The sequence below is a fragment of the Diorhabda carinulata genome, chromosome 7 (genome assembly GCF_026250575.1).
Source record: "Diorhabda carinulata isolate Delta chromosome 7, icDioCari1.1, whole genome shotgun sequence".
In the NCBI taxonomy this organism is placed as follows: Eukaryota; Metazoa; Arthropoda; class Insecta; order Coleoptera; family Chrysomelidae; genus Diorhabda; species Diorhabda carinulata.
In genome coordinates, this window is record NC_079466.1 from 12,802,223 (window position 1) to 12,815,910 (window position 13,688).

At 27.6% G+C, this 13,688-nt stretch overlaps 1 protein-coding gene across 2 annotated transcripts in view; it reads left to right on the plus strand.

Moving 5' to 3' along the window:
• The first annotated feature begins 175 nt into the window (after positions 1 to 175).
• LOC130896253 (bone morphogenetic protein receptor type-1B) overlaps positions 176 to 13,688 on the plus strand; it is a 68,306-nt gene continuing 54,793 nt past the window's right edge. Inside the window, exon 1 of one of the 2 annotated variants that reach the window (XM_057804216.1) lies at positions 176 to 340. In XM_057804216.1, the coding sequence (XP_057660199.1) occupies positions 262 to 340 (79 nt within the window). In that variant the 5' untranslated portion in view covers positions 176 to 261. The remainder of the gene's footprint in view (positions 341 to 13,688) is intronic. The other variant, XM_057804214.1, reaches the window with a different exon arrangement.

A 13,688-nucleotide genomic window follows, 5' to 3' on the forward strand; every position in this document is an offset into this window, starting at 1 on the left:
AATTGAAAACCGTTGAAGAATTATAAAGTATTACTAATAAAATTTTTTTGTGTATTAATATAGTATTCTAGATTGTATTATTGTATATATTATATTTCCCAGCAGATGACCTTTCTACAGAAATCTGTACGGTTTGTTTTTTATACGAAAGATGGCATAGGATTATATATTATGTAGTACAGTTTAGGTATTTTTGACAGACGGTAAAGTGCAATTTGTGTTAATTTCCAATGAAATTTTCACGTAAATTCGGTGTTTAAAATGGTGAATTCGCGTGAACTGGCAGTGAAAAGTGCATCCTTCATACATTTTCCATCGGCGACTAACATTATTCAAACATGTAAGTAAATATTTTGTTAAATATATTACCCAATGCTTTCATATGTGACATGACAGCTCTGATAGAAAGAATGTTTATGTTTTTTCTTTTAATTATATCGATTGGTACTATTTATAAGGGATTTTCCATACCTAATCGTATTATTATAACATCTGAAATATATTTTATATACAGTTCTCGTGAAAATTCAAAATATTTATAAAAGACTGCTAATTATTATACTTAAGAATTAATTTAACTAATTGAATTTTATGTATTTACCTAAAATAATCCATTAAACATATCATATAACGAATAAGAATGATGAATAACATAAAAAGTAAGGTTATGTCAATATGTAAGGAATCTCTATCCCAGATGGTGTTTATGTGCTTAAGAATTCAAAAACAACCAGAATGTTATCGAAATGTTATTTTTCTGAATCGTTCACTTTGACTACTGTCAAATTTTCTTTGTAAAAACTCAATTTTTATGGGTAATAAGAAAGAAGAAAATATGATTAATGTTCAAGTTGACCTAGACGTAAATTACTTATACCGACGTATAAAAATAAAAAAAATTAAAAGTTAAAAGTAACTAAAATACAAAGTAGGTGTATATATATGTAAAAAAAAATCAAAATCTTGTTTGGAGCCATAACCCGTCAGTTTTTATAATTAATGTAACACCTCGGCATGGCGCTTATACCTGCCATCTCACGATGGGGCTGCCCACCAATAACATACCTGCCTCTTTCGCGTGATGAGCCCTAATAGGGGTCGAATATCGAAGCTTGACCTTGAGATTGAATACAACGACTAAATTTTAAGTGAAAATTTTTATTAACAATGATAAAAAAGATTACGTAAATTATTATTGACAAGATCATAAATTAAGAATGTCTATTGAGATAAAACGAAAGTTGTACTTACCTAAAATCGATTCAGTACTATTTTTTTTTTAAATTTAACCCATATACCATAAAAGTCAGTAGTTCTTTTTACTTAATCATCGTTTATATCAGTCATAAAAATCATGATTGACACGAAACTTTACCATATGGCGTAGTTATATCAATCATCGATTTAAAAAAAAATAAAAGTTCGTTAATTACCTGTAATGATGATTTACAAAAGTGGTATCATAAAATTAAAACGCAACAAGTTTATTTTTAATAAAATAGTTACATCTACGAGGGTTGTTACACAAGTTTTGAGATAGACAAATAAAAACTAATATTTATATACTTGGATATGGATTTATTTCTTCAAAATATTCTTTGGAATGCGTTTCAACCAAATGTCGAAGATTTTTTTTAAATTCCGATTGCAAAACATGTGATTTAAATAAATTTCGTATTCACACTTTATTCACATAACCTCAAAATTTATGTTGTAACAATCGAGTTTTTGGTTTTTTGTTCTTATCTTTTACGAGAAACTTTTTTCATAAAATTTTGTGAAAACACCTTTCTATGTCTCAAATACACTGTAATTTATTTGATTTGAAATATTTTGATAAGATATCGAAAAAATTTTCAAAATCAACTCACGAATTGGGTTGGGAAACAATTGAACACCCTTCTTATAGTCTCGATTTATCGCCATACGATTATTATTTCAACCACCTAGTATTCATATATTATATATCTTTTCCAATCTGACAACGTTGACATTATAGTTAAGTATTTGATTTACGACATAAGAATTGACTTATATATTTTCCATAAAAGATTTTACCAATATTTGTTTTGAAATTATTAAAAATTTTGTATTCATAAATTTATTATTTATAACGTAAATTCCATCTCATTCTTCTTCTTTTTTTTTGTTCAGTTAAATCGGTCTGGTTCGATTTTATGCAACTAGTATATCTATCATATAAACATTACAGCTGGCGCACAGTTGCCAGATTTTCTTTATTTTCTAAAATAAATTAGGAAAATTAATTATATGGTTAAAACAGATTTTTATTTGATGTTCATATTGTAGATGATTTAATGATTAATATTACGCAAGTTATCACAGTTGAGTCGTATTTTGATAAAGACCTAAATACGTCGAAACAAATCTTTTTTTCTATTAAATTGAGGCCGAAACTAAGCTGAAGTAAAATATACATTTCTAACATAATATGTATATCTATATAAAAAAATCAGAATGTTTTATGTTTCGTAAATTTCCATGATACTTTTTTTAAACCTGGCAACGTTGCTTATTATGATTTAATACTTGGTTTATGACGTCAGAAACTATTATAGGTATACCGAGTTAATTTTATAATACCAATTCAAGATTATTTATTTATTTAATACTTTTGTTCATAAAAAATATAATTACAATTATTTTTTAAAAACGAATCGGTTATATTCTTTCTTAGTTAGAACTCTCTTCTTCTTTTTTTCTTGTATCTATCTATCTATCTTGTAGTTCATAGAATCATAAAAAACATAGAACGATCACTTACAGTAGCGAAATATTTGACATTTGAGACATATATATATATATATATATATATATATATATATATATATATATATATATATATATATATATAAATATATATATATATAAATATATATATATATATATAAATATATATATATATATATATATATATATAGAGAGAGAGAGAGAGAGAGAGAGAGAGAGAATGAGATAAAGTGATACCCACCCACGTTTTACACGGTAGATTTCTGACCTACATATCTACGTGTGTGTGTATGAATGCATGTAAGCATTATTATACCAGAAACAAACAACAAATGTACTTTCTTATTGATTCGATACACAGACGTGTATTTCTAATCGACAATGATTTAGATTAATGCACGCAGTGGTGGATGAAGGAAACAGCGGCGGCTCGGGTGCAAAAATTAAAAAAGAATTGTCTTAAATAGATTTGCGCTTATATATAAACTTTATACAATATTTCCAGTAGATCCAGTACAAATCAATTCAAATTTTAACCAGTTACTTTTTGTTTATGGTTCGCAATAAAAAAGAAGAAGAATACACGTAGTGGAATCTTGGTAAGAACTGAACTTTTCCCTATTCGATGTTAAATAATTATTCATAATCAACAACGTTGCCAGACTTCGATTATAGTATAAAATAATCAGCTTATAATATTAATTGTATTGATCGATTCAAATCCAGAGACGGTTTCTACCCTTTTGTTCTTTCCAGTAGATCTCGATATTAAAAAAATATATATGAAATAATTAAAATATAAAAAGACTATCAGTAACAGATGTTTGTCATATTTAATTAATTATATTTATATTTTCATATATTTTTTATATAAAGGTGATTCAATAATTAAATAAATAAATCTTATTAGATATAAAAGAAAACTCACTCGGTATATTAGCGTTTATAAAGGAATGAAACGATGAATAATTTTTCACTTAGATTCCGATAATACGTAATCAGTAAACCGATTATTATCAATCTATTTTCATAATAGAATCAAAAATATTTTTTTCAAGTGATGGAAAGTTCCCTTTTTATAACATATGAAAATGAAAGCGACGTCCCGAGACAGATCTTATTAATTTTCTATATAAGATCAATTGTGAACGTTGAGATGTTAATAATACTGACAGTTATGACAAGATGAGTGACACGAACTGATGTAATAAGAGATATTTGAAGGAGGATTGCATCGACATTGATTTGCTTTTCATTAAAATGATGCTGCGTAGAAATTCTTTTCATTTATCATAAATTTTGATGGTTAGCAATAAAAAAGAAGAAGAATACACGTAGTAGAATCGTTATACGAATTGAACTTTTCCCTATTCGATGTTAAACAATTATTCATAATCAACAACGTTGCCAGACTTCGATTATAGTATAAAATAATCAGCTTTTGATATTAATTGTATTAATCGATACAAATCCAGAGACGGTTTCAACCTAATTTCTTTCATTGTTTCAAGTTAGATGAGACATTCTATATAATATCAGTTGTCGTGGTACAATGCTCGATTTGGTTGAAAGATGATTGCTAGTTATCGTTAAATTTATTTTTTTTAACGGCCGTTCGTTGATTCATACCAAATCGGACTAAGTGAAAATTCGTGGTCGAAAGGTCAGATTTGTTGAGCTCTATCATTAAAACGAACTAGTATATATGTATAATTAAAATAAAAAGAGAGAGAGAAAATAACAGTTGGTTCGGTTAATATAGCAATAGGCAAAACGTGACTTGTCTAAAAAATAATAAAATAACAATTAAACTAACGGAAATCGAATAGAAAAAAATATATTTATTAATATCCGGCCTTATATGTAGTAAGATTAATGAATCCACAGTTTTAGTAATTATTAGTGAACTAAAGATTGCATATAAGTATATAAATATAATATTTTTCATATACGTATAGATTAATTATTCCTTAAGACGACCCTGTCTTTTTATATTGCAACGTGTCACATAATAAAATCCATATTATTCATCATATGATCATTATTAACCACTTTGATCGATGTTGTCATGACAACGAAAGTAAAATGGCTACCTCTCGTTGATGACAGTTCTATATAAACATTATTATTTTAATAGATTCCTGGACTTACAAAATGATAAAAACAACTTGTATTGTAAAATATTATTAAACCTAATTATAATTGAATAAAAACTAATTAATCCGTTGGAGTATTTAATTAATAAGAAATCGATCAAGTCGGCCGTGATTTGCCATATATTCAAATCAGAATCACGAAATCGAACCAGGTCGATGAATCACCATCGTATAACGGTTATGTGTTTAGCTGCCGTATTTACGTTTATTTTTTCTCGTTTTCAAACATTGCCAATGGATTTAAATGCTAAATAAACACGTAAGTCGTAAAATAAAACAGTGGGTGATTCTAAAAACGAATTTGTATATTTTTCGACTTATTAAAATATACGCGGTAGTATTGTGTGTTGCATAACTAATAGATTCAGTATATCGTGTTGTATAATTAATAATTGTTTATAAGATTTAGAATACGATAAGTTCCCGATTTCACAATTTTTTTTGTCTGATCGTCATTTCCGTGTAAACTCTTTTTAGTTACCGATCTCACACTCGAAATATCTCATCCGGCTATCAAAATATACCGCGTCATTTTGAGTTTTCTACTGGAAAAGAAATGAATAAATACAAAGTTTTAAAAAAAATGTAACCAACAAACTGTCTGGGTTTCGAGTCTTGAATCTATAAAGCATTCGAATAAATAAGATGAAATCTTCTTTCTCGGCTCGGCGGTTACTTTATATTCATTTCTTTTGTGATGTTATTTATACGATTTGACGGTACGGCGGGTAAAGAATTAAATTCCGAGAAGAACAGGACCGGATTAAGTTAAACCGGGCAATCATATGACGAAATTTTTATTAATTGAATTAAAATTAAATAAAATATTTTTTGCGTTCATTGATATGTACAATTATCTAATGGGTGTCATGTATTACTACTAGGGGTAACGAAAAAATACTACTCCTATTATACTAAGTACTAATTTTTTTCGATAAAAAAGTTTTCTCATTAAAATATTTTTTAGGTTAATGTTTAGAATCTTTTTTTCTTTCATTTTGAAGGAAAAAAAGTTAGATTTCAATAATGTTTTATTGGCAGATTCGGTCCTGTTCGGTCACGAATACGTGACAAAAGATTCGAAGCCATTAAATTTAAATGCTCGACACTGTTAACGGCCACGTCGATTCTAAAGTTACTCTTCGACGCAAAAAAAGTTGAAAAAAAGACACTTCTCACCGAAAGGCGGCGTTATCTCGTCCAAATATCTAGCGACAATAACGAACGATGTTTTCTGACCAGTTTTTACAGAGAAACGGACACAATTTATTTTTTTTGTTTTTTTTTTCGAAACCGATACACTGATACGAAGTGTCAAATTCGACGCTTGGAATAATCAAGAATGTTGGTCCACATTTAACCGGACTATTAAATAGTGAACATACACTAAAGAGTTGAAAAAGAAGAAAAAAAACTGCTTGATATACAGGATAGAACCGAATTCCGAACCGAGTCAGGGTCGTCTAATGTCGAATATTGTTGTTATTTGTCTGAAGCATTTTCTAACCTTAAAAAAAACATGGAAAGTTGATGATAGTGATGATGAAATTTAAAATAAAATTTAGAGCTAAACTAAAGCAGCGTGTTTTGGATTATTATTATACCAAATTTCATAAAAACTGGCAGAAACTCCTTCTTTTATGACACTCTTTGACTTTTCAGGGGTAGTTGTGGGAGTTTTAGTGTCCATTTAATTCAAAGGGGTGCTAGAAAGCTGCAAATTTTCAAACAGTTCTCGAATTGGTTCAGAATCAATCCCAATTTTGAAAATGCGCATGTAAACTAATCTTTGTTATACCCTGTAGTATATTATTGATTAATCGCTGTGAGATTATAAAAATTTTCGTTCAAATATTTTGATAAAAAAAATTATTTTATTTCAATAAATTTTTAATTGTAACCCCTTAGGGCCGCCTCTGGATACATTTAAATCAATTTTATTATACAATATAATCACTTGTGTCGTTCTTTTCTATCCTATCTCTATGTTCGATTCTGTTTTCGACGTGTGAGATGCACATCATCGAACATGGGGCAAAAAAAAGAAAATAATCCTCCCGCACTTAAAAGGCATTTAGCTTTGATTATTGGTTACATGCCGAGTCATTAGAACGCCCATATAATGTTGGGATACGTCTTAAGTGGATGACGAAGCTATTATAACATTATACGCTCGAACTAGATTTCCAGCACGTTCGTTAAGAAATAGATATTGAAAAAAATATTTCGTTGTAGTAAATAAATAAATTTCGTATAAAAACGCGTTACCCCGTATATCAAAGTACTACTAACATTTTGTTTTATCTATGGTGATGAATTCTCAGAAACCGCGGTAACATTGACACTCTAGAAACAACAGAAATAATAAAAAAGAAGAATAGAACACATCCGGTCGTCAAGCGTTACATAAATAAACGAAAAGCCGACCACAAGAACACGTGTTTTTATAATGCGCCATCGATCTCGTATTCAAATCTCGGAGTGAACCAGAGAAGGCATGACGAAAACTAAAATACAAAAAAGAAGAATGTAATAGTGCAGTCAATATTGATATTAATTTATGAAAATTTCAATTGATTATTAGAAATATATTTAAAAATGAATGAAATAAATTAATGGAGTTGCAGTTTAAGAAAATTATAGAATTTAATTTACTAATAGATTTAACAATTTCAAAAATATTTTTTCTTAAATAGTAAAAAACCGGCTCTAAAATTATTTTTTTTTATTGTTTGTATGGACATATTTATGTATCGGTTAAGAATGTGTACGAGGTTTGTCTGAAAAGCTTCCGACGTCAACTTAAAGATTTTAAAACTTATTGATACAATTGGGATACATATATTTGCGCATGCGTATTCATTACATATAACAAGTGATTTTTTCTTGTTTCCTAACCTCAAATTTTCACTTTAGAGAACATAGAATTTCATCAGAATGGAATTTAACGCGCCTAAAAAGAATTTATTGAAATTTAAAAATGATTATGGAAAAAAAGTCTAGCACAATATTCGTTTAATTTATTTCCTATAATCTACTTCATATTATGTAATTTGAAAAGAATATATATGTAGGAATTATTTATTTGAACATATTCTGACTGGACTATATTGCTCGGCCATCTTTGTTGATCGTTTCACGTTTACGTTCAGACAAATTAGACACGGAGTACACGATATGCAAATTCGTGAAGGTAAAAAACTATAATTCTGTGGTTTAATACGAAAATAAAAATATTTTTTTTACTACATGCTTTTTGCACTTAATATGATACTTTTTCACCAAACTTGTAGTTAAATGTGAAAAATTTAAACATAAACGTTAAATTCGATTCTTGTATCTAATTTCTTTCAAGTCTGACGAAATTAAGTATTTCATGGTTGTAAAATTATAGTCCGTTCATTTAGTATGTGAATCAATTATTTTATCAAAATGGAAGTAAAAAAAAATAAATTTTTACAAACTATAATTTTAATTTTAATAATATACATGGTGTATGCGAAAATTATTCGATTTAAGTAAACTTACCTCAGTTCAAAATCGCTTAGTTTCGGCATTATAAGATATTAAAGTTGAATTTTCGAAATCGTTTTTCGTATGATTAATTAGTATTAATAAATTAATATTTTATAAAAAAATCAAGATGCTACTGAAACCGGAAGTGACAGAAACACGCATGACTGTTATGACAAATGTAATTTTTTTACTATGTGTAGTAGAGACACGATTTTTTTTATTTACTGTAATATCGTAAAATTATTTGTCTTGTTTTGCAATAAAAGTAATTTAGATTTTTGGACGAATGGACTTTATTATGACGTAAATCGAAAAAAAAAATGTCGAATTCGATTTAGTTAGATAATCTTGACAATCATACAAATTATTTCCAACATTTGATTCAATAATAGTATTGTATTAATATACAGGGGGTGTTTGATAAGTCATGTCGGTTTTGCAGTTCAATTGGTCTATGAAAAATGCAATTACGTCATATAAACTTTAGTAAAACGTTCTGAGAAGTGTATTTTCGATTATTTCATCATTTATATGAGTTTGTCTTGGAAACTAACATAAATATAGTTTCTCACGGTATATTTTACTGTTTCCTGTTTTCGTGTAAATGAAACGATGAAAAATCCCCCGTAGACGCCTGCAGCCGATACATAGATATATGTTTTAACCTATTAAATATTAAAACCAGTATTTTCTGTGGGAATATTCTGAATAAGAACTCTCAACTATTCAAAACATAAAAAAAACTCGCGAGTAATGAAAATTAAACATTTCCGATCTATCCTCGTATATTAAAACCGGCTATTAACGCGTTTAATATCTAGTTAAACTCGTATTTGTAGCGTACAATGAGATAAAGTTCAAAAAAATGATCGTGACGTTTGGTAAAGTACCTGAAGTATAAAACTATGTAATAAATACCATAAAGTTTCAGAGTTTTAAATTTTTTACGCTCCTCTGTATATAATTTTCATTTTCGGGCATAAAACAAAAGAAAAATAATAGAAAAATGACGTTTATTGATGCCCAACAAAAAAAAAGTAACTACCGCCACCTATAGTACTTTTGGGATCATCCTCGTATCAGTAACATACAATTTACGTTGTTGCCAAATTAAATCGATTTATTTATATAAGGTGAATCTCGTTTTTTGTTTCATATGGTATTATGAAAGGTCGATAGCATCTGCCTGCCGCCCCCGAAATAATAAAATCGGAAACATCTGGGTCAAAGGTGAAATCTTTTCCAACTAACGAATCGGTGAAGAGGACGCGAAAGGTAAACTGTGTAAGTCGCGTGCCCACGTGGTCGTTAACGCGTTGCGCGGTCCTCTTCATGTATCACACCCACGCTCGTCTTAATATTCGAAGGAGACGAATGCGACATCAACTTGACCATATGGTATCTATAATTTTTGAAAGCATAATTATCTTATCCGAAAAAAAAATAAAAAACTGATTCTATATTTGTTGAAATGAGAATTGTCGTTTCTACACTTTCTGAAGTTTTAAAATCTTCAATATTTGCCATGTTTTATTTTTTTATTATTTACAATTTATTGATATAAACTATCATTTTATTGATATCTGCTATCTGCTAAAGTATTGATATCTGCTATCTGTTATAGAATTGATATATGCTAATTTTTTTCTAGCATTAGCTGTCAATTTTTTAATAGTTATAGTATCTTCAGTCGGTTTTTTTGCCAAAGTTTCAATATTTGTCAATTTATTTACATTAATAGTCAATTAATTAATAATTGTAGTCAATCTTCCAACAATTACATTTTATTTATCGGTATTAGCTATCATTTTATTGATATCTGCTAATATATTGATATCTGCCAGTGATTTTTGAGTATTAGCTACCAATTTTTCGATATTTATAGTATCTTCAGTCGGTTTTCTGCTAAATTTTCAATATTTGTTGATTAATTATCGATGTTAGCTATCATTTTATTGATATCGGCTAATGTATTGATATCTGCTAGTGATTTGTGAGCATTAGTAACCAATTTTTCGATATTTATAGAATCTTCAATCGGTTTTCTGCTAAATTTTCAATATTTGTTGATTAATTATCGATATTAGCTATCATTTTATTGATATCGGCTAATATATTGATATCTGCCAGTGATTTGTGAGCATAAGCTATCAATTTTTCGATATTTATAGTATCTTCAATCGGTTTTCTGCTAAATTTTCAATATTTGTTAATTAATTATCGATATTAGCTATCATTTTATTGATATCTGCCGATGATTTGTGAGCATTAGCTATTAATTTTTAAATAATTATAGTATCTTCAATCGGTTTTTTTGCCAAATTTTCAATATTTGTCAATTTATTTACGTATATAGTCGATCGATCAACATTAATAGTCAATTAATTAATAATTGTAGTCAATCTTCCAACAATTACATTTTATTTATCGGTATTAGCTATCATTTTATTGATATCTGCTAATATATTGATATCTGCCAGTGATTTTTGAGTATTAGCTACCAATTTTTCGATATTTATAGTATCTTCAGTCGGTTTTCTGCTAAATTTTCAATATTTGTTGATTAATTATCGATGTTAGCTATCATTTTATTGATATCGGCTAATGTATTGATATCTGCTAGTGATTTGTGAGCATTAGTAACCAATTTTTCGATATTTATAGAATCTTCAATCGGTTTTCTGCTAAATTTTCAATATTTGTTGATTAATTATCGATATTAGCTATCATTTTATTGATATCGGCTAATATATTGATATCTGCCAGTGATTTGTGAGCATAAGCTATCAATTTTTCGATATTTATAGTATCTTCAATCGGTTTTCTGCTAAATTTTCAATATTTGTTAATTAATTATCGATATTAGCTATCATTTTATTGATATCTGCCGATGATTTGTGAGCATTAGCTATTAATTTTTAAATAATTATAGTATCTTCAATCGGTTTTTTTGCCAAATTTTCAATATTTGTCAATTTATTTACGTATATAGTCGATCGATCAACATTAATAGTCAATTAATTAATAATTGTAGTCAATCTTCCAACAATTACATTTTATTTATCGGTATTAGCTATCATTTTATTGATATCTGCTAATATATTGATATCTGCCAGTGATTTTTGAGTATTAGCTACCAATTTTTCGATATTTATAGTATCTTCAGTCGGTTTTCTGCTAAATTTTCAATATTTGTTGATTAATTATCGATGTTAGCTATCATTTTATTGATATCGGCTAATGTATTGATATCTGCTAGTGATTTGTGAGCATTAGTAACCAATTTTTCGATATTTATAGAATCTTCAATCGGTTTTCTGCTAAATTTTCAATATTTGTTGATTAATTATCGATATTAGCTATCATTTTATTGATATCTGCCGATGATTTGTGAGCATTAGCTATTAATTTTTAAATAATTATAGTATCTTCAATCGGTTTTTTTGCCAAATTTTCAATATTTGTCAATTTATTTACGTATATAGTCGATCGATCAACATTAATAGTCAATTAATTAATAATTGTAGTCAATCTTCCAACAATTACATTTTATTTATCGGTATTAGCTATCATTTTATTGATATCTGCTAATATATTGATATCTGCCAGTGATTTTTGAGTATTAGCTACCAATTTTTCGATATTTATAGTATCTTCAGTCGGTTTTCTGCTAAATTTTCAATATTTGTTGATTAATTATCGATGTTAGCTATCATTTTATTGATATCGGCTAATGTATTGATATCTGCTAGTGATTTGTGAGCATTAGTAACCAATTTTTCGATATTTATAGAATCTTCAATCGGTTTTCTGCTAAATTTTCAATATTTGTTGATTAATTATCGATATTAGCTATCATTTTATTGATATCGGCTAATATATTGATATCTGCCAGTGATTTGTGAGCATAAGCTATCAATTTTTCGATATTTATAGTATCTTCAATCGGTTTTCTGCTAAATTTTCAATATTTGTTAATTAATTATCGATATTAGCTATCATTTTATTGATATCTGCCGATGATTTGTGAGCATTAGCTATTAATTTTTAAATAATTATAGTATCTTCAATCGGTTTTTTTGCCAAATTTTCAATATTTGTCAATTTATTTACGTATATAGTCGATCGATCAACATTAATAGTCAATTAATTAATAATTGTAGTCAATCTTCCAACAATTACATTTTATTTATCGGTATTAGCTATCATTTTATTGATATCTGCTAATATATTGATATCTGCCAGTGATTTTTGAGTATTAGCTACCAATTTTTCGATATTTATAGTATCTTCAGTCGGTTTTCTGCTAAATTTTCAATATTTGTTGATTAATTATCGATGTTAGCTATCATTTTATTGATATCGGCTAATGTATTGATATCTGCTAGTGATTTGTGAGCATTAGTAACCAATTTTTCGATATTTATAGAATCTTCAATCGGTTTTCTGCTAAATTTTCAATATTTGTTGATTAATTATCGATATTAGCTATCATTTTATTGATATCTGCCGATGATTTGTGAGCATTAGCTATTAATTTTTAAATAATTATAGTATCTTCAATCGGTTTTTTTGCCAAATTTTCAATATTTGTCAATTTATTTACATATATAGTCGATCGATCAACATTAATAGCCAATTAATTAATAATTGTAGTCAATCTTCCAACAATTACATTTTATTTATCGGTATTAGCTATCATTTTTTGATATCTGCTAATATATTGATATTTGCCAGTGATTTGTGAGCATTAGCTACCAATTTTTCGATATTTATAGTATCTTCAATCGGTTTTCTGCTAAATTTTCAATATTTGTTGATTAATTATCGATATTAGCTATCATTTTTTGATATCTGCTAATATATTGATATTTGCCAGTGATTTGTGAGCATTAGCTACCAATTTTTCGATATTTATAGTATCTTCAATCGGTTTTCTGCTAAATTTTCGATATTTGTTAATTAATTATCGATTTTAGCTATCATTTTATTGATATCTGCCGATGATTTGTGAGCATTATCTATCAATTTTTTAATAATTATAGTATTTTCAATCGGTTTTTTTCGCCAAATTTTCTACATTTGTCAATTTATTTACGTATATAGTCGATCGATCAACATTAATAGTCAATTAATTAACAATTTTAGACAATCTTCCAACAATTACATTTTATTTATCGGTATTAGCTATCATTTTTTGATATCTGCTAATATATTGATATCTGCCAGTGATTTGTGAGTATTAGCTATCAATTATTCGATATT